Consider the following 26,892-nt stretch of genomic DNA (forward strand, 5'->3'; position numbering starts at 1 on the left):
CTACACGAGCCGGATGAAGCGGTACGCTCAAACTTGGCCAACGAGCCAGGATCAAATGGACAGAATGGAGCAAAAAGCTCACTTCGCCCGAGTTTTTTTTTTTTTTTTTTACACACGCGCGCACGTACGCACGGGTATCGAAGTCATGGTGCCTGCAAACAAGACAGGCGGGTGTACCACGATAACATCAGCATTTTTTTACATAATATAATATATATATATTCGTGTATTTAAATTTGTCATTTTGAGTGTGGTTTTCCAATAGCTGTGCTCATGGCGCCTGTTGTCGAGCATTTTCAGATAGGTGGTGAGACTTCTCTATTTTGAGGAAGTTGGATCATTTTTTATCTTCCATGTTATATTTGGAGCAATGATCATATCCTACTGTAAATGAGCACATGAGGTTGACTTTTGATTTCCTGTCAAGTAGAGGTAAATGCTCAAGAAAGAGTCCACGTTAACTACTGACGCTCCTCGTGTACTGCAGTGAAGTGAGCTAAATTCACATTTTGAAATGACCTTCAAGTGTTTTTGTTGCCCGGGAGACGACCGCAAAGCAAAGAACCAAAGTGCTCAGAGTCCATGCAGACAAATGAAGACATGTCCACTTGTACTTTATTAACCGTGATTGAGAGCAGTCTCTTTTTTTAAACTCCACTATGTTACAGAACGCATGATTCCGATCCCCCTTCCCTCCCTATCCCTCTTGCACGCAAACATCGTATGTAGTGTTGTTAGAATGATTGGCAAATTGAAAAAGTAAGAAAACGTAAAAACAGACCAGTTGAGTTCACATCAAAAAACCTTTCTTTAAAAAAATAACAACCCACAAAGAGTTTATGTTACCACTAACTAGAAAAGAACAAAATCACCATGTTACAAGTGTATGCGTGCGTGTTTTTGCTATGAAATGTCACAAGGCGGCATAATGACCGGGCTGTCTGTGTAATAAATGGAAAATGTCCACAAACAGCAAGCAAACGTAAGCCGCCCTCCTCGAGCAAAAATTAAAAACATCAAGGAAGGAAACCATCCAAATCCATCACCACCACATACAAGCCGTCAATTAGTTTAGTGTCAACGCAATATATATACTGTAAATTTATATATACTATTTATTTATATTTTTTGTCTTCGTATAACAAACAAACACTTGGGTTTGGTTTGTGTTGCCACGCTTATGGTCCCCATCGCATCAGCATGACATAATATTAAAAAAAAAAAGGATTAAAAAGACAACAAATGTAGACTGATCCCCAACTAATCCAGCTCGCGTGTATGTGTCACATGTTGTTGGTCAGTCAGCCATCATTATGTACTTATTTACATCTTATGTGTGTGTCTTTATGTGCTAGCAGTCCAGTCCAGTACAGTGAACCCGCGAACATTTGGTGTTTGGCAAATATGTGTATTTGCACATTTTTGGTGGGAACTTTAGAATAACTTAGCTATTTTTCCTGCTGCCATCAAGTGGGATGAGAAACTTCATTAAAACAAAATTAACAATTTGCCGCCATTTTGTGACATTTGGGTGCTAAGGAACTTTGTTCAAGACGGTTGAGGTACCGCTTTTTAGACAAAAATAGTGTTATGTGGCTGTTGTAGCAGCTCTATAAGCAATTCTTAATTCTTGGACAAAAGGAGAAGTCAAAGCACTGTTGTAAAAGGAGTGATTTGGCGGTATCTTGTGGCATTACCAAACATTTCTAAACCTTCACTGCTTGCTGCCACTGGTGAAAATCTGCAAGGAATTGACCCCCCCCACTCACACACAAAGGAAACTTTACAACTTCCTATAGATGCGCCATATCACTACTTTGACATTAGACAGAGGTTTGTGTGTGTGTTTGTGTATTTCAAGGTGAGGTCCCTACCGGTAGCATACGTGGATTTGCAGGCGGCAGAGAGGCGCAAGAACAGTGTCGTGGATGGAGGTGTCTGACATTTGCGTCTACTGAGGAAGCAGACGGCCAGAGTGGCTGGCTGGATGCGTGTGTGCGTGTTTATGCATTGGCGCTGATGCTCTGCTTGTAGACAGCGTGGTAGGCGTTACGCAGGAGCACGTAAGGGAAGCAGGATTCCAGCAAGTCCATGGTCAGGAAGGGGGACTCCTGCACAATCTGACACAACAACACACATCAGCAAAACAAAAAGCGAGTAATTTGTGGTTGATCACTTTTCTACTGCTATTTGATTTGATCCAAAATGTTCAAGTGCATCTATCAAAGGGCATTTCATCGCGTGACCTCATTGAACACGGAATAAATCTCACCATGTCCAGCAGCAGGTAAACCGACTCTCTGTTACGCGTCGTCATCTTGTCCGTCTCCTGGCCAATCTTCAGAAGGCTGGACGAGGCCAGCTGCAAGCAAGCAAGCAAACAAACAAACAATACAAAAAAACCACACACACACACACACAGCGGGAGATTGATGTGAGCCGCAAACGCACAACCACTGGCTTCGTCCGCTGTATGGCGTGACAAAAACAATAATGTGTAGTATGGTGAAGCTTCTTACAGCCAGGAACTCTTTGAGGCGGTCCTCAATGCTTCCTTTGTGGATGGTGAAGAGTGCGGCGGCGATCTGGTTGATGGCTTTAGCCAGGCAGTGGATGTTGTTACAGTGGCCTGCAGGGGACAGCAAAGACACGCTTAGGACAGCCTAGCTCCTCTCTCTCTCTCTCTCTCTCTCTCTCTCTCTCTCTCTCTCTCTCGCTCTCGCTCTCTCTCTCTCAGCAAGATGAGGAGGGGAAAATATGGTCGGTCCACAAAGGGTTTAAAATATTATTTAATGTCGTGCCAAATGGCTATTTGTTCAACGTTCCCCCCCCCCCCCCCCCCAAAAAAACCGTGTTGAGTTAAAATGTAATTATTCATTTTCCAAGCCACTTATCCTTACACTCTTAAAACTGCCTGGTTATAAATTGGATCGACACAGGAACTTGTTTTGCAAAGAAACAAGCTAGTTTTGTCCAACCCAAAACGTTGTGGACAAAACAACCCATAAAGTTGGGTCAAATTGACGCAACATCCTGGGTTGGTTCAATTTTTAACCCTAAATGGGTTGTTTTTAATCCAGCATTTTTAAAATAATGATAAAATACAGAAACCCTGTATGTATTATTTTTTCAACCATGTGATCTGTTAGTTGACTGATTTATTGAAAATAAACCTGAGTCCTTTTAGACAGGAAAAGCTGGAGGTTATTCAAGGATTTGCGCCCAAGCTAAAGGGAGATTTCAATACACAATGATCATGTCTGATATGGAGAGGCGTTTCCGACACGCGACACCCGCACACTAACAATAGAGCCCATTACCAGTCATTATCCTCTTCCAACGGCCCTTATTAACAATGGCGCCTTTCATTTCAAGGTTGTTAGTGCCGCTGCCTTTCAATGAGTCTATCAAGAGGCTCTCGTGCTGAAGAATCAACTTCATCCAGTGCAGCCTTTTTGCAATAATCACCTTTAATTAGCGCCAGCGAGTGGAGTGACCTCAGCGTGGAGGTAAGCGGCGTAATGAAGCAATCGCGGCCACCGCTTCGCAGGCCTCGTGCCACTGGAGCAGTAAATGACATTTGCCGATGCGGCTTCTGCTGCAGTCGCAACACGGCGATATCTCGCTCTTCTTTTTGGGACAACACACGACAGGGACGTCCTTGAATATTTTCTTCCGCTCAGAAGCCACCTTCACTTGAGTGCTATTTTTTTAATCAAATCGGGAAAAGTCGAGTTCACTTCTGTAGCCTGACGCCACATGAATTGGCAACAACACATCATTTTGTGTCCCACAACTGATACTTGTATCCTATACGTTTGATATTTTCATTTAATTTAATGAACATCCATTTTTTTTAACTGTAGATACTTGAAGACAGGCAAAAATCGTAATCGTATTTGGGATCGATTGATGTTAAAAAGTAAATTGTGATTATAGTAGTGGCCTGATTGGCCAGCCATCGCATGTACCTTCAATGGCGGGGCTGTACTGTGACATCACATTGCTGGCCAGCGTAGGCAGAGAAACGGCCACAAACACCATCAGCAGACACGCAATCTTGTACTCCTCCTCTGGGCTGATGTTGTCTACAATAGTAGAAATGGTTTAGGGCGAGCCCGTATGGCTCTGTCAAAGTGCTTGCCTCTTACCACTCTTTTGCGAAGACAGCGCCACCACCAGGGCCGGGTCGATCTCGCAGGGCAAACCCGCGGCGGAAGATAGCTCATAGACATTCATGGCCACCTGAATAGGGACAAAAATATTGCGGCACAAACTCGAACCAAGCTCTTGGTGGCGGGTATACCTTCATGTCTGTCTCTCTAGGAATGTGGTCCTTGAAATCCTCCACTGAGCTGACCAAGAAGGGAATGTGGCATGATAACACCTGTGGAGGAGAACTATTAGAGGCACTTGAGCAGCACTTAACCATCATCATCATAAAAGCTTGGATGTAGATAAACATTATAACAATTTATGAGAATTGGTGTGTTGCAAGGAAAGATCGAGTGAATGATGAAGGAAAAAAAAAGCCGTGTCAAGGTCACTGTTTGTGTCCCACAAGAAGCCGGTGTGCTCTGCTTTTTGTTCAGAAACCAAGTCATGTTCAGCGTTTCATTGCTGCTGCAGAATGTCAGCTAGCATGACAAAGTTAATGTGCCAGTGAGTGTGTGCAGATTTTTGTCTTTCTTACATCTCTCAGAGCTTCCTGGGCCAAGGAGCGGAATGACAAGATGACTCCGATGATAGTCATCCTCTTTAGGACGCTGTCCACGGCTACAAAAAATGTCATATGGCACAATGACAAACAAGCAAACATTTTGAAAATCCCATTGTCATCTGCTTTATCTATAAACAGAGCTGGATTGTGATCACTTGAAATCAAATTTGAGTTAAAAAATTGCCCCAAACAGTCAAATGCCTCCTTGATTGGGAAGAATGAAGAAAGCGATGCCTACAAGTAAGCTTCTTGAAGAGCGCCGCCATGTGATCGGGTTTGTCAAAGCTGGTCCTCATCTGGGTCAACACATCTATATTCTCCATCACCAATTTCTGCACGCACAAACACACGTTGATGGCTCACGCAATGATCGGGATGGTGAGGCCGCGCGGTGCTCCTACCTTGAGCTCGGCCACCTGCGAGGAGATGTGCCACATGAGGCTCTCGCTGAGGAACTTCATGCCGTATGGCCCCAGCAGCTCAGACAGGGAGCGCATCTCTGGCAGGGAGCACAAGGACAGTCGCTAATTGTCTTTTTATTTTTTACCTTTTAGTGAAGAGGACGCGTGGGCGAGAGTACCTGAGATGTCAGAGTATTCCTCAGCATTGAAGGTCAGCTCGTTCTCTGTGGGCAGATTGACAAAGGCCTTCATGGCGGGAAAGTACGCGATGTGTCCGTTGCTGACCTGCCGGAGCAACGTCTCCAGGTACCTACGTCACAGTTTGAACACTGGCATTAAGGTCAGTCGGTTGCCGTGACAACACCATAAATTTATGTTGTGTCAAGAGCAGGCGCCGCCGCCATCGTGGGGCAACGGCGAGAGCCGCACCAGTTGGTGTACAGGCTGGTGATGGTGGGCTCGCCGTGGCTGTCCAGGTGCTGCGTCTGCTGCAGCAGGACGTTGTTGAAGACCCGTGTGATGTCGATGGTGACGTAGTTCTCGATGGACTGCAGCACCGTCATGTAGGCCCGCACACTGGTCAGCAGCTCACTGGGCTTGGCGATCTCCTGAGTGGCCTGGTTGTACATGGTCATGCCCACGATGGACCTGCAAACAGTTGATTCAGGTGACATGTGGCGCTGGGACTTTCTTCTTTGCCGTCAGGTTTCAAAGAAGTCCCACTTCATCTCAAGCAAATCCCAATTTGGGTAATTCATGTCTAATTCCGTTTGACGCCCCTCCCCCGCCTATGGTATATCCTTACTTGGTAAAGCGGATTTCCAGATGGGAGGTGAGGTACTCTCTTGGCGTGAAGGTGTGCTCCCACACCGCCAAGTTGGGAACATAGTTGATGGAGAAGCAGAGTTCCGAGAGCGCCGTGTGCAATTTGTCCAGACTGGAGAAGGAGGAAGAGCACAATGCAGGTTAGGAAGCATGAAAGCCTCTGGCACAATTGCGGGCGGCTGGTTGGGGGTTTACTTGGTGACCAGTAGTCGGGTCTTCCTCATGCTCTCCACTCCGGGTTTCTCTCGTTCCGGCTCGCCCTTTTTTCCCGTGGCCTTTTTGCTCTTTTTGTTAACGGCCTGGCTGATGGTCTTTGCGCAGTGTTTGGGAAGCAGCTGCGGGCAAAGGGGAAGAACTAACAGAGGGTCGCTCCAACAGATGGAACACGATCGCCGGGTCGAGCGCGGCGATTTGATTTGGCATTGCATGTCAACTTAATGACAAAAGAAGCTCAACCATCCATCACGTGACGGAACTGAAGCGGAATGATTCTGTAGGTCCCTGAAAATGAACGATGGCCTTCCTACCTGGTCGCTGAGGGTGCACTGCTCAGTGCAGATATCTGTGATGAGGTTTCGCGCTTGTTTGGCCATCTCATCTAGAAACATGTTGCACAGCGACAGGCTGCGGTCCCCTATGTGGTGCCGCTGCAGGGAGAGGGAGCAGATAGCATGACGGGGGCAGATGCAAAACGCCACACTCAGCATATTGTGATCGTGTGTGCGTGCCTGCGCTTGCTCACCTCCTCGGGACAAAGCTCGTGAGTGCAGGACATGAAGTGTGTGCAAAGCAGAGGGAAGCAAATGGAGTGGCGGCTCTGCGATGGAAGCTCCAAGCACTGCTGGAACATCTTCTCAAACGCACGGCTGTAGAAACTACACGCCCCCGCACGCACCGTTTTAAAATCATGGACGGAACAGAAAAAAAAAAAAAAGGGGGGGGGGGGGCGGTGGCGTCATGCCTCGTAGTGTCACGGCCCCACCGGTTGCCTGTTCGAGCTTACCAGAATATGGAGAGGTCAGAGGTCTCCACCAGCATCTCCACCAGCGAGTCCACCATTTTAGTGTGGAAGATGATAGTGTTCATCATTTTGCCCAGCTCTTTGTGGTCGGCAATACCAAGACTGGCCTTGGACACACTGGTGTAAGCCTGCAAAGAGCAAACATGGTTCACAAAAGCAGCCACGACTGTATTCAGGCAATGAGAGAAAGGAGCACTTTCAAACCTGCAGTCGAAACCAGTCGAGCCTCATGCCTCTGAAGTCAAACACCTCGCCGTCCTCAACTGCAAAACGCAATTGACAGCGTCCGTCAGTTCTCGGCAAAAGATGGCACGTTCCACCATGGGCGCTTCCGCGGTAACTTACCTTGTTTGACGCTGAGTGAGGTCATCGTGTTGACGAAAGACGACATGATAATGGACTCATCCTCCGGACACACGGACAGGTTCTGGCGGACAAAACACACGAGTCCGGTTACAACCGCAGTGACCGATTCAGTTCAGCCATTGCGTCAACGGCCAAAAGAGAGTCGAACACAAATACAAATTGAAAGAATTACACAAAATTAACAAAGTTACATTATGCTTAAATTTAGCAAAATAAAAAGAATCAATTATAAGTACTTTGAAATAATAACTCAATGAAATTAAGTGTCTGAAATCTGTCTTGACTTTTCAAAAGTGAAATACGGCCAAAATGTAGCCATGGATTGAAAAACTGGAAGGCCACCTTTTGAACAGTTTGAACGCAAATGTGCCATGATGGCGGCACTTTTGTAAAAATCACCTGCACCAGCTCGTTGAGTACAACGGCGTCAAAGCCGGACAAGTACTGCACGTAGTAACGCTGCATGACGGGGCCGTACTTCCTCACGTGGGCTCGCAGCTCCTCCATGTAGAAGATGAGCTCCGCAATGTGTCTGGCGCACAACGTGCAAAATTCATCAGGTCAGAGCGGACGCGCGTGCCCAGGCCAGACCTTTAGAGCGCGTGCATACTTGTCGATGAAATCGTCCGTGCTTTTCTTCTGGATGTTGTCGGCGTGCCGGAGCAACCAGATGATCTCGTCTCGGGCGAACGACAATGCCATGAAGACAAATAAGGCCTAAATGGAAAGCGTAGATGTCGGTCAGCAACTCTTCAAAGCGCGTGCGTGTTGAAAATTGTTTCACGGTGCCACCTTTGGACCCAGCAGGCCCGGCTGGTCCGCCAAAACGGTGGCCAGCTCCTTGAGGGCGGACCGAAGGAACTTGCGGCGCTCTCGGTGCATGGAGCCTCTGTGGAGTTGGGCAGACAGAAGGAGGAAGTCAGCGTTGACACTTTGAGGACAATCCTCACCAGACACCAAAGTGAGAAAGTGACAGCCACGGCGGCAAGAACCAGAACAACCATCAAAGTGGATTAAGTACAGAGGATGAAATGTGGGCAAGCCAAAGAGGGGGGAAAAAAGGAAGGCGAGACGTCTGAGTCGGAATCCCCGAGGGAGATGAGCGGGTCGCAAGCGCATAAAAGGAAAACAAGAAATCAGTTTGGCAAGTCGACGACGCGACGGCAGCCGGGGATGGAGCACGCTCGCTCGCTCGTACGTACGCGTGAGACAGGGCCTGTTCCTTGCACTCTCTGATGTCATTGATGCGCTTGTTGTACCTGGAAAACACAAATTGGGGGTGGGGGGGGACGCGCTTCGCTCAATGGATGCTGGAAAAAAGGACTGTATTTGAGATTTTCTTTTTAAACTCATTTGTACCCTCGGATGTTGACAAAAAGGTCCTCGGCGGCCTTGTGGATGTGGAAGACTTCGTCCCTGAAGAGGCAAAGACAGGTGGAACTCTGCAGCGCCAGCTTCCACAGCGACAACGCTCCCGCATCGCTGTTCAGCACCGCGTGACACAGAATGAAACCGACTGAAAACAAGAAAGTCAATCAGAAAGCTCCGTCGGGAACACAGACACCTCGCTTCGCCACTCACAAACTATCCACTTCTCCATCGCGTCCAGGGACAAGTATTCGCAGGGCATCTGCAGAGAGCCAGAGACAAAGACTTTGAGTTGATCTGGTCATGAACTTGTTAGCGAGGAAGGTGACGGCGAGTCGCCACTCACGGTATCTGACTGTGCAGGGTTGAGCATGGTGGACGGAGCCGAGATGAGCGAGAGCAGCTGGGCGTTCCTCCACTGGTCGGCAGAAAGATTCCTTCTGGGGTAGACCATCTGAAGGCTGGTCAGAGCGTCGGACAGAGACTGCGCAAAAAGGCACATACTCATTAGCAGTCGTATGTGTGCAGATGTATGCATTTTCTTTGTGTCTATGTTTTTTTTTTTTTTGCCCGTTTGTGGTGCAGCTTGCCGTCTCGTGCGTCCGCCTTCCACGAGCGGCGGCGTGCTGTAAATGCTGAGCGACCTGCATTCAGGCGCACATCGTCAATACAAGTCGCCGTATTTTGCTTTCCGTACAATTGCTAGCATCTGCGTTATCCGACACACGATTCACTTATGGTTTGAAGAATTCCCTTTGCGTTGTTTTGTAACGTGTTTTAACAAGTATTATTTGACCGGAAAAGCAAAGTGTTGTGTCTTTTTTTGAAAAATATTTGATGGGGGAAAAAAAAAAACATTGATCACAATTGCATGTGGAAATGACATTATTGGCATTTGATATGGGTTAGTTCTCCAAAGCAAGTCCCTGCACTTGTACTCAATCTGGCTTTTCCTGACTGTAGTGTGGCATTGATTGATCTCTATTGATTGATTGGGTCCAAAAACACCTTTGATTACCTCTTAGCTGTTTATCTTTAACAGGTACAGAAGGCTCACTATGTTATATCTCTTTTTTTTCAGGCCCATAGCTCTACTACGACTGCAAACATGCTAACGTGCAATGAGCATCGATAGACTACCTTCCCGTGGGGGACAAATTCTTCCATCAGCTTCTTCAGAGGGTTCTCATAATCCACAATCATCTGGCCCAGCCTGGGGTACTCGCGGTCACTGCGACACACAAACACAAACACACGTCAGAAGTCACCTGACTCGATGGGCGTAAAGTCTGAGTGTGTTTTGCTCACCTGGCGCCGTGCGTCATCTCGTGAGCGTAGTTGTACAGGCCGATGATGGCTTTCCTCTCCTCGATGCGTGACAGTATGATCATGAGTGTCGTGTACGTCACCGCCAGGTCTAGGTAGTTCTTGGTCAGGTCAAAGTTCACCGTCTTGACAGCAAACATAACGGTCCCGTCACGCGCCATAAACAACAAACTCTCGTGACGAGCGGGCTTACAATGTCAAAGAAGACTTGGCAGGCATCAATGGTGTTGAGCAGCTCACACACGTGGTCCTATTGATGCACACAAAACGTTGGTGAAACACCTTCTTCTCAAAATGTCACCGGTAGCACTTCTAACCTTAAATTCCATGACATCCACAAAGGTGAAGTAGTAGAGAGCCAAGTTCTTCAGGATCTCCGACTTCTCCTTCTGCAGCTGCGCCAACTGTTGCTGTGACATCACAAAAGAGTCTTGACATTACAATGCCAAACGAGAATGCAGACCACTACTCATTTTAGTTGGGGGCGGGGCTCATTTTCTAGTAAGCAAACCTAGTAAATGTAAAGAGCTCTTAAAATGCACACTTTGAAAGGGACATCAACAGTAAGTCAGGTCAATTAGCCTGCCGGTACGCGCACTGTAACGCGGCTGGTAGACACACTAGACTATGGAACATAAAAAATATAGAATGTGGCCAGCCGAGCAAAACAAACAGACAAAAAATAGCCTCAGAACATGTGCAAAGAAACCACTGCAGTGTTACAAAACTCAAATGAAATACACAAACTTACCAAAAAGCACAAGTCCGGAATAAGCCAGGATTAGCATGCAAAACAAATACACACACAAACAGAAAAGAACATAAGAGACCATTTGTGCACATTTATAATATTAAATCAAGCTGTTAGCCAAAAACATGCCGCAAGCTAATGAAACATTTGGCGTCATGATGCCACGCACACGCAGAAACACACGCGCGCGCGCGCGCACACACACACACACACACACACACACACACACACACACACACACACACACACACACACACACACACACACACACACACACACACAGTTTTTGTTTTACTCGTGCACTTCAGAGTAAATGTCGCATTTCCATCCCAACACGGGTTTTACTACTCCTTCACACACAAAAAAACAACCATAAAACGTCTTCTAAAAAACACAAAGTAAAGTGGCGATCTTCTCCAAAGATCTGGACTGATGACTTTGGAGATAACAGTTTGACATAATACCCATTTCAGGCTCCATATCCAATCAAGCTGCAGGCCCACTCACGTTGTTGTTGCGCGTCTCCACCGCAGGAAACTTCCTGACGATGAACTTGACGGCAGACTCCAGGTTCTTGTCCACCAGGTAGGAGGGCTTGGCCTTGGGGTCTCCGCATGCCTATAGAGAAGACACACGAGTTGGCGAGTGTAGAAGCAAAAAATAATGCTTGGAGAAAAAAAAAAGACCATGCTAGTAGCCGGCTTCCTCAAAAAGTGGCCATCAGTGGTTGAGTACCCACTTTGCAAAAGTGGAAAGTCCATCTGTGCTTTTCATGTTTCAAATTTACGGCACCACTTTCCCACCACTGCAGCTACAACTTGAAAAGAGCTTCGTTACTCAAGAAGAAAGTCACCACATTTCAATGGGAAAAATTTGATGTCAAAATGAACTAAATGTGGATTTTCATGATTAAAGTTAACTTCCTTAGCTGATTAGCCTCCACACCAACGGGTGGCGCTGGGTGTGATGGTAGTCAGCGAGAAGACGTCTGAGTGGCGGGAAGCGACGGAGCTCATGCATCATGGTGGCGTTGTTGTGAATGGTGAGGAAGCTGCAGTTCATGCATGTGCCATCCACTGAAAACTTCCTTGACTGAGTAGTAGTAATGAGAGTCATAGTGGTTGCCATAGTAGCTAGATTGTGCCACATTAATGCCAAAATAATACATTACTTCAAGCGGCATAACGATACAAAACTTAACACCCACAGTAAATCCTGAAGTGTTTTCCGTATTCAAGATCCAAGCACCAAACACTGATTCACCGTTGCAAAACGTAAGCGCAAGCCAACCCAACAAGAGACGAGCTGTTAAGACGGGACACTTCAAGTCTACTTGACCACAGAACAAGCGAAATTATTCTCAAGGCCACACTGCGTCGCTGATATGCAACCACCAAAACGCCGTGCCAATGTCATATCAAATTAAAAAGTGAGGGCGCCGAGTAAACTGCTCTCCTTTCTCTGTTCCAATGATTTCGCAATCCTCCGACGGCCGATTTGGTTGAAGTCCAATTTGACAACACGTACATGTTTTGGATGCAATGTCGCGGCGCGGGAGCTTCTCACATGCGTTTAGAGTCGACGGCGTGGACGTTCCGCATTAGCCGAGGCTCAGCGTCACGGTTGTGCAGTCGGGTGTTAGAACATGCAAGAGCTCCAATCGCTCAACCGAGGAACATCTTCATGTCTGCAGCTAACAAGTTTGTAGTTGATTTCACGTCAAGTGGACTCAACTACGACTGCAGGATTTTGCTGACATGAAGCGCCACAGAGCAGAAAGCTGCCTGGCCAAATGAATGAAGGGATGATGGATGGATGGGTGGATGGATTGATGGAGGAAAGGTAGGAGGGAGGGAGGGAACAGCACAGCCAATGGAAGAACGGCGTGGCAATGACTGGGCGTGGTGGGGGAGGAGTGTGGAAGTGGCTGCCAGGACACCGGAACAGAACGACATCTTGCCTTCTCCAGCAGCTACCGCCGACCTTCTGGAAAGGGTCGAATTGCGAGCGCGTCTCAGCTATCATCGGCTTTTCAGCTGTTCCGTAAACCGCTTTAGAATTGGTTTGATGTTTTGGTGACATTTTAAGGAAGTGTTGTATTCTTGTCCATTTGGGATCCCCAAGCTCGTGCTTGACTGCACTATCTGTGACTTTGAGTATGTATGGCTTCAACCGGCCTGGTGAGTGATGTGTGTGTCAGGCAACAAAAGTAGATTTGTGAGCTCAGGTTGATGGCTTAATGCTAACCGGCTAACCTTTAGCCAGTCCGCGCAACGATGAGTTCCCAGACGTCAGAAGTGGCCGTAGAAGTATGTTAATTACGAGCATTTTTGTTATGGTTTCTGTGTGTCTGATGTTGACAACTAGAGGGATAGGTTCTACGGGTGGTAGGCTGCATGAAATTAGCTAACACCGATCCATCGATACCTTGCGTTGGAGACCGTTGACGTGCTGTTATGGTATCTGAATTACAGTAGTTGTGCTTTGCAGTAGAGCATTATTCTCACATGGAATTATTTGAGCTGTTTTATTTCATCATATGAACATTAGAAACAAGCTAATTGGCAAAAAGCTGCTTTTATGGGCACTCAAAACGTGTTAGCTTGCTGGCTGAATGAAACAATTACTTTAACGATGTAGTGAAATCATCAAAGTGTAATTGCACAGTGAGAACAATAGCTTCTGTTCATATTGTGTATGATTACATTCATGGCCTTTGTAAACTATTTACATAATCCAGCAACACTGGTATTAATCAAGAGAGAAAATGTAACACACAGAATCTAAAAATGGACTCATCATCAATCTGCATTACACACGGGTTGACTGACTTGCTGTCATTTTTTTATCCATCACATGTAACGTAAGCGAATTTGGTTCTTAGAGTGCTTGTGAAGTAGCCCACATTGGTTAATTGAAACATGAAGAAGCGCAGAGGACCAACAGATGAGTGGCCAGTAGGGGAGGAAGGAGAGAAGGGTGGGACCAGGAAGGAGTCAAAGGGTGGGTGAGGTGGATTAAGAGGGAGGTTCATCGGTGGAAGGTGATAAACTTTGCAAACCTTCCAAACTTGTCCTTGCTGCATAGGAGAAGGGGGAAGCATTGGAACAGAGAGAAGAAGAGAAGAAATCAAAACCACCCACACGCACATACGCACGTACACACGCATGCATTGTGTTACACACGTGTTGCTACATTGTTATCCACAGCACATTAAAAAGGCCACACGAGCATGCTGTCGCCGCATAACACAGGCCTAACGCACGCTGACTCGCCGCTGACACACTGAGTAGCATCCCTACCTTCAAACTCGGCGGGGAACTAACACGTCCATTTTGAGTGCCCACCACGGTGGCCGACTAATATGGCCGATACTCCAAGCAAACACAAAGTTAGGCCCGTGTGCTTTTCCCCCCACATTTTTGGGGGAAAACTGTTGCCTAGTAACTGGCAGACTGCAATTATTCCTCCGTGGCGACGGCCACTCGGCCGCTGCTAATGTCCTCCTATAGCTTTGGAGCTGCATCAACAATTGCAGCGGCAGCCTTCTTCACAAACTCTCTTCAGGGGCTGCAGCTATTTAGTATTTTTACAAAACAAGTTCTGCTTTAGCAAATACAATATCATGCGCATGTAAGGTGCGATGATTATTTTTGTCCACTCACGGTCGCCACCCACACATTCTACTGTTGCATCTGTGACTTTGAGTGTGTCTGGCTTTAACAGGAAAGTCTCGGGCCCAGAGAATGATGTGGGTGACAGCAAATGAGAGTGTCAAGTTGGCTCGCTGTTTACTGCGTCCTGAGTTGTTGCCAAAAGGGAGCATGATGAAACATTCTACCTCGTACAGGTAGGCTACGTGAAATTAGCCAAAGTTACCTTGCGTTGGACTGTTGTGGTAAGTGCACTTTATCTTGCTTCTTAAGTGTAATAAAAGGTGAAATGGTTGGACATTCCCTCTGTCTTTTATGGACTCTTTCTTCTGACTTACAGCATTATGCCAACCTATTTTGACAGAGGAGATTGTAGGACTGCAACAAGTAGGAACATGATCTCGGCAAAGTTTTGAGGCAGAGTCTTCAATAGCATTAGATGAGAAGAAAGATGAATAATTGGAGATGCTATTTTGTAGAGACTTCCAATTTCAACTTTAGTTCTGCCTTACATTTAGAGGATAACTTGTGTGTGATTGTTGCCAGTAAGCCCCCAACTCCCCCTGAGGCCATCAGATCTGCCAGAGGGTGGGCAGGCTCCATATTCCGGAACATTCATGGAAGTACATTTAGTTGATCCCTGAACAGTTGGAAAGTAACAAAGCACACAACACTGGGGTGGTAGTGGTGTAGGGGGCTCCGTTCCACAACACAATCCATCACAACAAAAACAACAGCAATTGAAATGTAAAACGTCTGGAAAACATCAAATTGAACTCTAATCACCCTAGCATGACGGCCATTAATTCACCGTTATGTTTATGAATGCCTTTCACAGACAGAACCAAACAACCAATTTTGTAACTTGTGATTTTATTTACTAATAAGGACACTTGTAATAATTAATCCAGTGCTCTGCTGTCCAATTTTCTTGAAATAGACTGATGGTTAGAAAAACTTTAAGACATAATAAAGGAAAAGCTCAAGCAGTTGAGGGTGAACATGCTGATAATAAAAATAAAATAAAATGGCCATGCTAGGAGGGGACAATGAGGACGGCTTTCAACAAAATCAAGTCAGAAGCAATGTAGCTCATTGTGTGGACACACACTAAGCAAGGTCCTCTGTTCTCATTAATGTGACCGTTCCTTGTTGTGCGGCGTGTGAATGGTGTTAAAAGAAAGATCAGTGTGGGCGTTCAGATGGGTCAGTTTGACACACAAAGTGGGCGTAGATGTGATCGACCAAACTGTGGTGGCGATGGTTCACTGGCACACAATCCCTGTAGGTACTTCTAGCAACTTAATAATTATATTGGCTCCTCTTTTGTACAACTTTGGATGATTGACTAACTCCACTCTCCCTTTCGGTCATAAACAATACAAGCCGTCACTGGTTGGACTTCTCTTGTCTGCACAAAGTAGCCTTCAAGACCTAACGCCAACTAACAAGTCATGAGGAATACGACCACATCCGGATTATATATTTTTTTAAAACACAGGGGAGGAGGGCACAACAGTACAACTACGATGACACAACATGGCCTGCCTTCCAACAAATACTCAACAAAGAGCACTTTGCTTACTTTAAAGATTAGGTAGAGAATCACACATAAACCCTATCACAAGACCAAGCCATGCAAATATCTCTACTCACCAAACACTTTTATTTAAACTCAGATACAAGAGTCGTACGAGCTTTCATAAGGACATAATGACTGCTATCTTATGTTTATTTCACTGATTGTAGTAGCAACGTGACATCTTTGTGAAATTCTCAAAAACACCAAAAAAAGAATCAGCACTTCAAACACCTCCATCACCACAACAGCAACAAAATGCTTTCCGCTTCCTTACTCCATACAAAAGGACTTTTCATTTCAGGAGTCTCAATGTGATTTAAGACGTGTAAGCAAGTTTCAAAAAGTTGTAAAAAGTACTAAAAGTAGATGTCTTTCTGATTTTGGAGTAACATTTTGGAATGCTTAATTGAGCTTTTATTTATTTTTTTTTGCTTTTGCCCATGGCAGTTCTGTAACTACTCAGTGTGTGGCTTTAACAAGTGTGTGTATTGTGGTGAGTGAATAAAATACTGTAGTACCCCCACTGTGGTGAGTGAATAAAATACTGTAGTACCCTGACTATTGCTGACGTACAGGACCTATTTTACTGCTCTTTTCACATTTATGAAATGTTTTCATCAAACTTGTCAGATAATAGGAGGAGGGATTCCCCAAGGAAAAAATGACTAGAAATCGTCGTGGAGATATGTGAAGAGAAATCATCAGTCATTCTGTTTTATCAAGGCCAGAATTTCTACAGGCGATATTGCATAAAAATGCTCCCCAAAAGCCTCCCCATCACGGACAAAAAAATCTCCAGAAGTCATTGTTTGAGTTTCAAATAGCTTGGTATGCTAAATGTTGTACAGAGGCCAAGATCTACCAGAGTCAAATTTCTTGTTTGGCATGCTCAAACTTGGCAAATAAAAATTTCTATTCTATTCTATTCTTTATGTGGCCATTCCAACCAAACCCAGCTTTTTAGGTGAATCTTGTCACGCTGCTATTTAAGAGCTGTTTTTTAATTTTGCATTTGTGTAGTGTAAGAAACAAATCAACCAAATTGAAGCTTGAGAAAACTTTGATTTTTTGATACAACTCTTGCATTGGATCTCATTGGAGTTTGCATAAAGTCACGACAGACGGTAAAGAAATAGTTTATTATAAAAAAGTGTAAAACATGTTTATGTGTTTGTTATTAAGGTGGATTTGTGTGAATTTACACTTGCCTCAAAGGGTCATTTTGTAATTTTGTTACAACAACAAAAAGTATGTTTAATTGCTACATTAATGTGAGCGCTCAACGCTGTTAAGCTGAATTGACAGCAGGCAGTCTGACGGGCTGCGGCCGCGCTTGAGCTCTCCCTTCAGGCTTCTCGCCATCGTGAGTTAGGCGGATCCCGGCTCGTTAGTTTAGCCTAGCCTAGCTTAGCCGACACCCTCCGCCATTAACTCAATAACAAGCGAAGCGACGCTAGCTCGGCACTAGGCCCCGACGTTTGTAGTTAGAAGACCGGGCGTGGCTATTCAATAATCTCCGTCGTCGCTCTTCAGCTGACTGATTACACAATGTATATTTGAACGCCCATGACGAATAAACGCCTCAAATCCGCCGTGAATTCCCTTTTGGGCGCAAGGGGCCAACATTACCGCAAGCTAACGCTGTTAGCCGTAACCGTGCCCATCGTCAGCCTCCATCATAGCAAATTGGGGCCAATTCTCCGTTATGAGCGAATCCACAACGCTTATTATATGGAAAAAGACGAAAGGTTGCTAAATATGTCGAGACTTTTCATACAATGCCAGCTAATAAACCATTCATACACTGACGTGCGTCAATACGTGCGACACCGGCTTTTGGGTACACATGTTCGTCTACATTCAAGCTTGCCCGTGTGCTTAGTGTGCGCATTTAATATGTGAGCGTGCGAACCTTTTTGATATTGTAAACACGGGTCAGCATCCCGATGCCTCTGTCGTTGAGGATGGTGAGTTTTTCGGCCAGCTTCTGCTGGCTGGGCTGGATTACTCCCCGAGACATCTTGGAGCTCCTCGATCTCCACAAATCAGTCGAGAAATGGAGAAAAAAAACACGTATACAAAATCACAAATGTCCACACTCTCGGCTAGTCTATTGGTGGCGTTTGTGTAGGAATTAGATTTGGGCCATTATCAAATAGCCGAGGACAGCAGCAGCTTCCTGTACTCCACCCACCGTCGCTCCAGCCGCTCGCCGTGTTTTTTTTTTTTTTTCTTTTTCTCGGTCACTGGGATGAGATGGGATGAGAGGAGGCGTCCTCGTTTCCACATCATGAGGCGTTCATGGTCAGCGCACCTCGAATTCGCGTCACGACTTGCACAGGGAGACGCCAATGTTTCCCCACTTCTGCTCGTCTATATTTCGGCATTGTTGAATTCTACGAGTTTTAGTGTTGATCACTAAACGTATGGAGAGACTATGCAAAAATGGTAGAAGGCGAAAGCTACCGCATTAGTTTTGCAAACAAGCATCTTGATGATAAAAATACTTTTAGGTGAATATTCTACGGACGAGACTAAAGGTGATTTTTTTCTTTTTTGCAATGTATGTGTCAAGTAACATTTGTTGTAAAAGCAACGGCATTTCTGGGAAGAAAAAACAACAACTCACCAGCAGTCATACATGGTGGCGGTCGTGTGAACTGCTTGCTACTTAAGGACCCGGATAATTTGTGAGTCACAGATGGCCCATAAAATAAAGTAACTTTATCCAGTCTTTAGAGCTGACGCTTACTCTATGTACGATCATCAGCATTCCTACTTTTCTCTAAATGTGAACGCATCATGCGCTACGTACTTCCGGCTTCTCCGGCCCTAAATGTTGACCGTTTCTAACGTCGCCTGTAAGTATTCCACTTTTCTCTATTTAGAATAAACATCATCTGATTTAACATTACACAAAGTCTAGGGACCTCGATTGTTTTAGTTGCATGTCGTGTCATTAATAGTCTTCTATATTTTCAACAAGGTGAGTACACGAATAATCTTTTAACTCACTGCAAAGCTATGATTTGGTCCAAGCCTAGTAGTATCTTGTATTTTGCCCATCCCAGAACTTACTAAATGTTTGGTAAAGGGGAAATAAACCTGCGGATTTCAATCAAGAAATGAAGTGTAATTTGTAGTGTAAATTGTAAGTACATACTTGGAATTATAACAAATCGCACATGTTCAATATTTATATCGTAACATCGTTTGCTTACCTTGCAATGTGTTCATAGATACAATTAATGACAGTAAAAAAAATCGCTTTCTTTTTAAATTTGTTCAGTTCGTCCATTGTGTGTCTCGAGCTCTGCTTGACCCTCGTGCAATGCATTCATTGTCTGGGGAGATCCAGGGCTTCTCCAAAAGCCGCCTGAGGAAACAGTGCACCCGCGTTACCACGGTGACGGGGAGGAAGCTGTTGGAAAGGAGCACCGATGGCAGCACACAGGTAGAGGAGCTAGAGGAAGCCAACGGATGTGGATTTGTGGAGGATAAAAGTCTGGACCTTCAAGTTGGAGTGGTCCGACCCTTCTTGCTGCTGGGTAAGAAATTTAACTGGAGCTTACCTACATCGGCTAAGTCTCTTTTACTGCATATCGTAGCATTGAGCGCTGTAGGGCCTACATGACAAGTTTATCTATGTCTACGCAACATCACTGCATGACTTTATATTAAAGCGTACGGAAAAGAAAGGAAACTAAACCCAGAAGCCCTGACGCTGTTGTCCATCCACATTCTGCTGGAGTGTCCTTGAGCCTGACATTCAACTCCCTCACAGCTCGGCATGGCCGTTCGGTGTTGTAGACGCACACGTGGCACTCCACCTCGCAGATGAGACGACTCGTCAGCGGGGATCAATATCAATATTGCATCTGTTCGGCTCAGTAAAAGGAGATATTGTCTTTATGAATTATGCATTTAAGTGCCGTTCATCTTTCCTGGACGTCAGCCAATCAGCGGCAGTATGCGCCGCGACACGACACCACTCGTTTACTACTCTGCTGGGATTTTCTGGGGGCCTGTTTTTTTTTTTTTTTCTCCCTTCTCTTTTCTGAGCAAACTCATTTCAGGATGACACACTTACTCCGTGAAAGCCACACACACTTTCAACTCTCCTTATCCATTTTTATAAAAGACAATCGCTTCGATTGTTCTCTGAGGATCAATTGACTATTGCACTTCTTTTTGCCGACATGTACCAACACAACGCACTGAACATTTTTGACTTAACGCAAATTGTCTCCCAGTGCATACAGTTAACGTCCCGTCTCTGATACGGCTCGAATACTACTTCAGAAGGTGAAAAATGTCCATGTCGGCTTTGCCCCGAGATGGTATTGATGATAGTAGTAGGGCGCCAACTAACAATTCATTTGATAGTCAATGTGTCAGGTTTGACAGACGAGCAGCACGACCAAATGCGTCACACTGTTTTATTTGGTGAGTTGGGAGTTGGATCGGACTGAGTTGGCGTTGTGACACGGGTCGGGACAGGCGGCGTTCGGACTTGGTCGTGAGACGGGCGAGTGGTCAGGGATGGCGGCGATCGGGCTTGGTCGTGAGACGGGCAAGTGGTCAGGACGGGCGGCGGACGAGCTTGGTCGGTCACAACGTAGAACTGGGTCGACAACTGGGAATCAGACAAAGTACAACAAACACAAGGCACAGTGACGGACGGGTAGCTCATGGGTCGATCTGACAATGGAGTGACAGGAGTATGACGTTTATGTAAGTGGACCGGTGATAGGTAAGAGCAGTGATTGACTTGATGGCGTGGCTTTGAGCAGTAACCATGGAGATGGAGTGACCATTGTTACCAGGAGATGACAGGTGGCACGGCGCGTGACACAATTTCTTTTTATAGATTACTAAATCAGATTTAAAATGTATAGATATTTTCCATCCCTTTATTAAAAAACAAGACATACCGTATTTTCCGGACTATAAGGCGCACCTAAAAACATCTTTTTAGGTTTTCTCAAAAGCCGACAGTGCGCCTTACATATGGACCAAATTCCGGCCTGCGGGCCAAATGCGGCCCGCGTCTAAATTTAAACTGGCCCGAAGCATTGTGTCATAAAATCAGTCATAAGTGGCCCGCTGAAGACTATGAATCAAAAAGACTATGGATCATTACTTTGTGATTATAAAGTAATTTGTTGCGTCTGAAGTAAAAAAGATAAAATGGAGAATGATTTGATTTGGATTAAAAATCTGACATGATGCAACCTGGCCTGTTTACTGCAGTCACAAACACCAATATCACCCTTCTTATTCATACAACAATAACAACAATAGAACGAACTTAATACATCTCATAAAAAATTCATTCAACTTTCATAAAATTGTTAATTTGTTATTATTTTAATCTTTAACTTTTCTGGTAGTGCAACTGACAACAGATTCTCATTTGCAATATCAACCTATCTGCAAAGGATATAGTAAAGGATATAGTTACATGCTACTTACAAGTTCATTCACAATGGTAATGGTTCGTGGAATGTCGGTGCGAATGGTTGGGCCCTATACAGGACTGTCTCAGAAAATTAATGCATTAATGGTACGCCTTATAGTCCGGTGCGCTTTATAGTCCGGTGCGCCTTATAGTCCGGAGATTACGGTAATTTGAAAGTGCAGAAAATGCTCAGTTTGGCTTCAAACACTTCTCACGTTTTTTTCCCCCATTCTCTTTCAGCCTCTCAGGATGTGGCCCATGACATGGACATTTTGCAGCGATATCAGGTCAGTGTGGAAGACAGTGGAGGTGGGAATGTGTGTGTTATAATCAACAGGGCTGGTGCGTCCTTGCCATGTCACGATCACGTGCCGAGACGTGAGATGAGAATAGACGTCGACTCGTGCAGTGTCGATTCTGCTCAGTAGAGGAAGTAAATGATCCCAGCACGGCTCCGGGGACAATCGGTTTCATACCTCGCCTTGTTCTGCCTGGAAAGGCACTAGTTGGCTGTTTCTTACTGGTTGTCGAAGCTCATGAGACGGGTGATCACAAAGATGAACAACCATCTGCACTCACACTCGAAACTATGGGCAATTTGGAGCGCTCAATCGGCCTACCATGCGTGTTTTTGCAATGTGGGAGAAAATCGGAGCACTAGAAGGATACCCATGCGAGCAAAGGGAGCATTTCAATGGAAGAAATTGATTTCCAATCAATTTAGCTTGCAGTTTAGAAATGTCACAAATTCAACTGCTGAGTCAAGATGGGTCTGTAGTAGTTTTTTCATAAAGTCACCAACGAGGATGAATGCCACATCACCATCAAATGTCTACTAAACCAGAAAAAATGCAGATGTCCTCTTGAGTTTTGTTTGCGCGCCCTGTTAGGTTCTTCATCACACTAACTGACTGTTGTAATTTAATTCCGGCGTGCACCTGTGACACGCTGCACAGTAATTAACGCCATCGATCGCATGCTAGCATGCTAATGCGCGCAAACGTAGAAGAGGCCATCGGCCGGAGTGGTCGGGGTTGCTGATTTGGACCACATTTGCATTGCGCCTACGTTTCTTCCCAAGCAGATGTGGCGGTGTTAAGAGCGAGAGAAACGAGCACTCAAGTGTATTTGCTGACCTCCTCGAATCGGCTCTTACGCGTCGACCGCTGCAGCCGCGCCCCATAAATGAGCCACAAAAGTGTCATTCACTTTGGACCGCTGCTCTCCATTTGCTGAACACAACACTCGTGGTGCTCTGTGAGTACACCGCAGTCATCATTTTACTCATTTGGCACTCCTGTTTTTATTGCCAGTGTGACTTCAAGTAGAGTGAAGTGTGAGTACCTTTTATAGGGGCCTCTATTCTGATGCCCCCCCCCACACACACACACACACACACACACACACAGCACAGAACCATACTGGGCTGTGCATTTGGTCCCTTCAGAAGAGACTTGCTGGATTTAATCCATTTGTTAATACTGTTGCCTTATACAAGCCATCAATACTATTTGGTCTTTATCTGGAGCAGTTCACAATTGGTATTTTTCTAATAATATGAAAACGCATCATACTCATCCGAGATGCTGATGAGTACGCTATGCCTACAGATTGGTAACAGGTTTCGTTCTGACCTACCAAGCAGCTGGCCTTTGAAATCCGTTTAGTTACACGAAACAGTCCCACTAATGTTGGCGAGCAGTACTCAAGTCTCTGTACAAAATTGGCAAGAAGGTATATGCAAAAGAAGGAACATGAGCTGCGTTATGTCAAGAGACTCGAGGAGAGGAAGGAGGCCTCCGAGGTAAAGTCAAATTAAGTGAGAGGGTAGACATGGACAACAAACTGAATCAATGCCATCTGTCTCATAATAAACACTCCGTCTGTCCCCGAAGCCCCCCCGACACACACACAGCTGCTTAATTTTCTTGCTCTCGTCAAAGCCGTTGTGCGATCACAAGGGTCCTCCTTCACAATGGAGGCTCATTTGCTCAAGGTGCCTCATTCTCGCTTTGCAGGTGTCACACGTGCTAAACGTGGCCTATGGCGTGGCCAACCTCTTCCCGCATCAGCTGCTCTACAAGACCGTCCAGATCCTGGACCTCCCTGACACGGAAATCACTTCATACCTGAAGGAGTGCGGCTCGTTTATAGATCAAGCCCGGGAACAGGTAACACATATGTGGGGAGAATTCATCCATATGCACTCACCAGCTGTGTCTCAGGGGAGTACTTGCAATTGGCTCTCAGTGCCCAGCTTTAGTATGCGCTCAATCAGCCAATGCACACTGTCCATTCATCATGTTGTTTCACAAGAGGCGGGTGGAGTCAACGGACGGCCGGCTACGAATGAAAATCAGAAGCTGCGTCAGCAATGTGATCATGCACAGTTGCCATGTTTTTGCAGTTCACTTAGGAATAATACACTTGAGTATATTGTGCCTATGTGGTGCCTCAAAACCCGACACACTGTCGCAAGTGCATGAATCGCTTGAATTCTTTGCAAGTTGAGTCCCGTATTTTCTGCACCATACGGCGCACCTTAAAGCCTTTAATTTTCTCAAAAAAACGAAGGTGCGCCTTTCGTGTGGACCGAATTCCAAAATCTGTAAAGTTGTTTTGTGTGGCTTCTGCAATATACAGGCGTAATATGTAGACCCGATGAACAAATCAGGACATTATGTTTTACGTAGATGGGGCGAAAAAACAATCAGAGGACTGTACGTAACACGTAGAGTACGTACCTCCGCCGCCATTGTTAAATAAATACAGTAATCCCTCAGTATATCGCAGTTCATTTATCGCGGCTTCAGTACATTGCGGATTCCCCCCCCCCCCCAAAAAAAAATAAAAATTCTAAATTGAGGAATTATGGCACAAAAGTTGCCCGCACGCCAGCAGAAGGCAGGGATTGCCCACACAATTGCAGTACGTACACTTGTGCCTTGTTATAAAAAAAGTTGTTCTAATAATAATAGTTCTAAAAACATATTTATAGTATTGTACCTTGTTATAATAATAAAAGAGTTCTAAAAACATTTACAATATGTATACTTTAGCTACATCTACATATGTTACAAACAACACACACACGTATCATATTAATATTTATATTATTTACACATTATTTTCTGTATGTCATTTATACCATTAATATAGTATTTACATGTTTGAAGCTATGTTAATGTTCTAATGATAACATATACACTTACGTATATGGTTTGATATACATTTATTGATACACAAAAAATGTGCGTCTGTTAAAAATGAGAGGGTGAAACTACTTCGCGGATTTTCCCCTTATCGCGGGTGGTCTTGGAACCAATTTTCCGCGATAAACGAGGGATTACTGTACTATCGTTTGTGCAAATCCGTAAAGTTGTTTTGTGTGGCTTCCGCCACCCAGAGTAGAGTACACGTAGAGTATGTACATCCGCCGCCATTGATAAAAACATTTGTGCAAATCTGTAAAGTTGTTTTGTGTGGCTTACGCCACACAGAGACATGATATACAGGCATATTCTGTAGACCCAATGAAGCAATCAGCGAACATTACGTTTTATGCAGATCGGGGTGGTAAACCAATCAGAGGACTGTTCTTAACACGTAGAGTACGTGCCTCCGCCATCATTGATAAATAAATACTATCATTTGTGCAAAGAAAACAGCATTAGGACCCTCTAAAATGGCATAGACAAAGAGACATGCTTACGAGGCACAAGTCAAGCTTCCTGAAAGGCCAGGATCATTGCAGAAGAGCAACGTGACTGTTAGGGTTTTCAGGTTAGTTTGATCCTATGATTATGTTGGAATGTAACCTGTAATAATTAAACTCGCTTGTCCTGTCTTAACAAAAGTAGTAGAACAAAGTGCTAAGATCTTTTAAACTGATTGACTAGCTGCAGAGGAAGCAACCAAAGTGTTTTGTTCACACAACATCGTGAAGGACCCCCTGCTGTGCTTTGATCAGCCAGGGGCTTCGGCCATTTGCCCACTCTCAACCCCCACTCTGTTTCTCTTAATAAATATCCCCTCGCAGGAACAAGGGTTCAGACTTCATTCTGGAGTGAGTGAACTCTCCACCTGCAGGTGTCAAAAAGGACTTACTTGTCTCCGTGTGGTTCTTGCAAGATATTGTTTGAGTGAACAAATCTCTAACAGTGACAACGATGAGACAACGACATGAAGGAACTTGGCATGTATAATGGCGAACTTGCCCAACTGTTTAATTTGGATACAGAAGATGAGGACTTGGATGGATTTGCGTATGAATATCGATTAACAATAATGTTTTATTTATTTATATTATTTAACATGGTTAAATAGTAGAATAAAGTACAACCAAACTCACTGTCTTGCTCCCGTGATGTTTTTCGTTTACCGTAAGTCATGGCATGCATGCGTCCTATAATGCGGTGCGCCCTATGTGTGGATTAAAAAAAAAGAAAAGCCCCAAAAATTCAGTCTGCACCTTTTAACCCGAAGCGCTTTATGGTGCGGAAAATACGGTACGTAGCTTAAAATGCTCCGCATCGTCTAATTTTTACGTCTAAAATCAACGGTCAGACCAAAGCTGCTTTTCTCCCTGTGCCTTCAGGATGGTGTGGTTCTTGTCCACTGCAACGCCGGCGTGTCACGCTCTGCCGCAATCGTCACGGCCTATTTGATGCGGAGTGAAGGGCTTGCGTTTGACGAGGCCTACCGCCAGGTGAAGCTGGCGAGGCCTTCTAGTCGACCCAACCCGGGGTTCCAGCACCAGCTGCAGAACTTCAAACCATAAGCAATTTTGATTCTATGACAGCAACGATTCACAGCAGACTTTATCTGAAGGTTCCTTTCATATAGAACACGACAAGCAGCGCGCTCCTATGTGAGCGAGCACTGCGCCGTTGAGGCAAGAAATGTCTGTCTGCCGAAGGAACATGCCTCCAACAGACAAAGTCCAGTCAAAGGTGAGACAGGGGCTGCTCCAACTTCTTGGGTCCATTAAGTGAGACATTTCCGAGGATCACCCGAGAATCACCCAAGATTCCGAATGCCCGTCAAATGTAACCGCGTGCACGGGCCAGAAAAACATTTCAAAACTGTGACGGGAAAAGAAAAATCTGTGCATATTTTATAAAAGAAACAAGTTGTACCGCTATGACAATAAAGTTTGATTCAATTTGTTTTCCAAGAAAAGTGTGTACTGTGTGTGTGTGTGTGTGTGTGTGTGTGTGTGTGTGTGTGTGTGTGCGCGCGTGTGTGAGCGTGTGAGTGTGATTGCATCTGAGTGAGCGTAGTGTAGCCACGTGTGCTGCAGTGTGCCAGAAACACAGAAATCATCTCCCAATGAGAGATGCTTGTACGTTGTCATGTGAAAGATGTATCTGCTCTTGTTTGAAAGTGCATCTGTCCTCTTTTATTTCTTTATTTATT

At 45.2% G+C, this 26,892-nt stretch overlaps 2 protein-coding genes across 7 annotated transcripts; one reads left to right on the forward strand and one right to left on the reverse strand.

Moving 5' to 3' along the window:
- Nucleotides 1-598: 598 nt before the first annotated feature.
- nckap1 (NCK-associated protein 1) lies at nt 599-18,248 on the reverse strand. Of its 4 annotated transcripts, none has more exons than XM_088384201.1 (32): nt 17,926-18,248; nt 13,840-13,857; nt 11,286-11,396; nt 10,345-10,437; nt 10,221-10,277; nt 10,010-10,152; nt 9,842-9,932; nt 9,048-9,185; nt 8,915-8,963; nt 8,693-8,849; nt 8,536-8,592; nt 8,126-8,222; nt 7,944-8,050; nt 7,733-7,865; nt 7,313-7,394; nt 7,172-7,230; nt 6,950-7,095; nt 6,689-6,821; nt 6,474-6,593; nt 6,142-6,281; nt 5,927-6,058; nt 5,551-5,769; nt 5,301-5,431; nt 5,122-5,219; nt 4,959-5,052; nt 4,694-4,776; nt 4,307-4,387; nt 4,152-4,245; nt 3,972-4,088; nt 2,520-2,629; nt 2,273-2,362; nt 599-2,120 (listed from the first exon to the last, which is right to left on the reverse strand). In XM_088384201.1, exons 1-32 carry the CDS (start codon nt 18,031-18,033, stop codon nt 2,004-2,006), a joined length of 3,405 nt encoding a protein of 1,134 aa, XP_088240327.1. In that variant the 5' UTR covers nt 18,034-18,248; the 3' UTR covers nt 599-2,003. The 4 variants fall into 4 exon arrangements, with proteins under 4 accessions (XP_088240327.1, XP_088240328.1, XP_088240330.1 ...); XM_088384202.1 differs by having other exon boundaries at nt 10,345-10,431; nt 17,926-18,247; XM_088384204.1 differs by lacking the exon at nt 13,840-13,857 and having other exon boundaries at nt 10,345-10,431; nt 17,926-18,247.
- Nucleotides 18,247-26,655, forward strand: LOC148393563 (dual specificity protein phosphatase 19-like). Of its 3 annotated transcripts, XM_088384211.1 has the most exons (6): nt 18,247-18,703; nt 18,784-18,874; nt 19,303-19,561; nt 21,715-21,761; nt 23,493-23,645; nt 26,072-26,655. In XM_088384211.1, exons 3-6 carry the CDS (start codon nt 19,345-19,347, stop codon nt 26,252-26,254), a joined length of 600 nt encoding a protein of 199 aa, XP_088240337.1. In that variant the 5' UTR covers nt 18,247-18,703; nt 18,784-18,874; nt 19,303-19,344; the 3' UTR covers nt 26,255-26,655. The 3 variants fall into 3 exon arrangements, with proteins under 3 accessions (XP_088240337.1, XP_088240336.1, XP_088240338.1); XM_088384210.1 differs by having other exon boundaries at nt 18,247-18,874; XM_088384212.1 differs by lacking the exon at nt 18,247-18,703 and having other exon boundaries at nt 18,865-18,999.
- Nucleotides 26,656-26,892: the final 237 nt, after the last annotated feature.

The sequence above is a fragment of the Syngnathus floridae genome, chromosome 9 (assembly GCF_059516105.1).
Source record: "Syngnathus floridae isolate MCC-2025c chromosome 9, RoL_Sflo_1.0, whole genome shotgun sequence".
NCBI classification, from domain to species: domain Eukaryota; kingdom Metazoa; phylum Chordata; class Actinopteri; order Syngnathiformes; family Syngnathidae; genus Syngnathus; species Syngnathus floridae.

Excerpts from the sequence above, each read along its gene's own strand:
- nckap1 (XM_088384201.1), bottom strand. The coding sequence starts at position 18,033 with ATGTCTCGGGGAGTAATCCAGCCCAGCCAGCAGAAGCTGGCCGAAAAA. Across the intron at positions 10,153-10,220 it reads GCCAAGTCTTCTTTGACATT|ACGGTGAACTTTGACCTGAC; the intron begins GTAAGCCCGCTC and ends TTTGCTGTCAAG. Across the intron at positions 7,866-7,943 it reads ACGGACGATTTCATCGACAA|ACACATTGCGGAGCTCATCT; the intron begins GTATGCACGCGC and ends GTTGTGCGCCAG.
- LOC148393563 (XM_088384210.1), top strand. The coding sequence starts at position 19,345 with ATGCATTCATTGTCTGGGGAGATCCAGGGCTTCTCCAAAAGCCGCCTG. Across the intron at positions 21,762-23,492 it reads ACATTTTGCAGCGATATCAG|GTGTCACACGTGCTAAACGT; the intron begins GTCAGTGTGGAA and ends CTCGCTTTGCAG. Across the intron at positions 23,646-26,071 it reads TAGATCAAGCCCGGGAACAG|GATGGTGTGGTTCTTGTCCA; the intron begins GTAACACATATG and ends CTGTGCCTTCAG.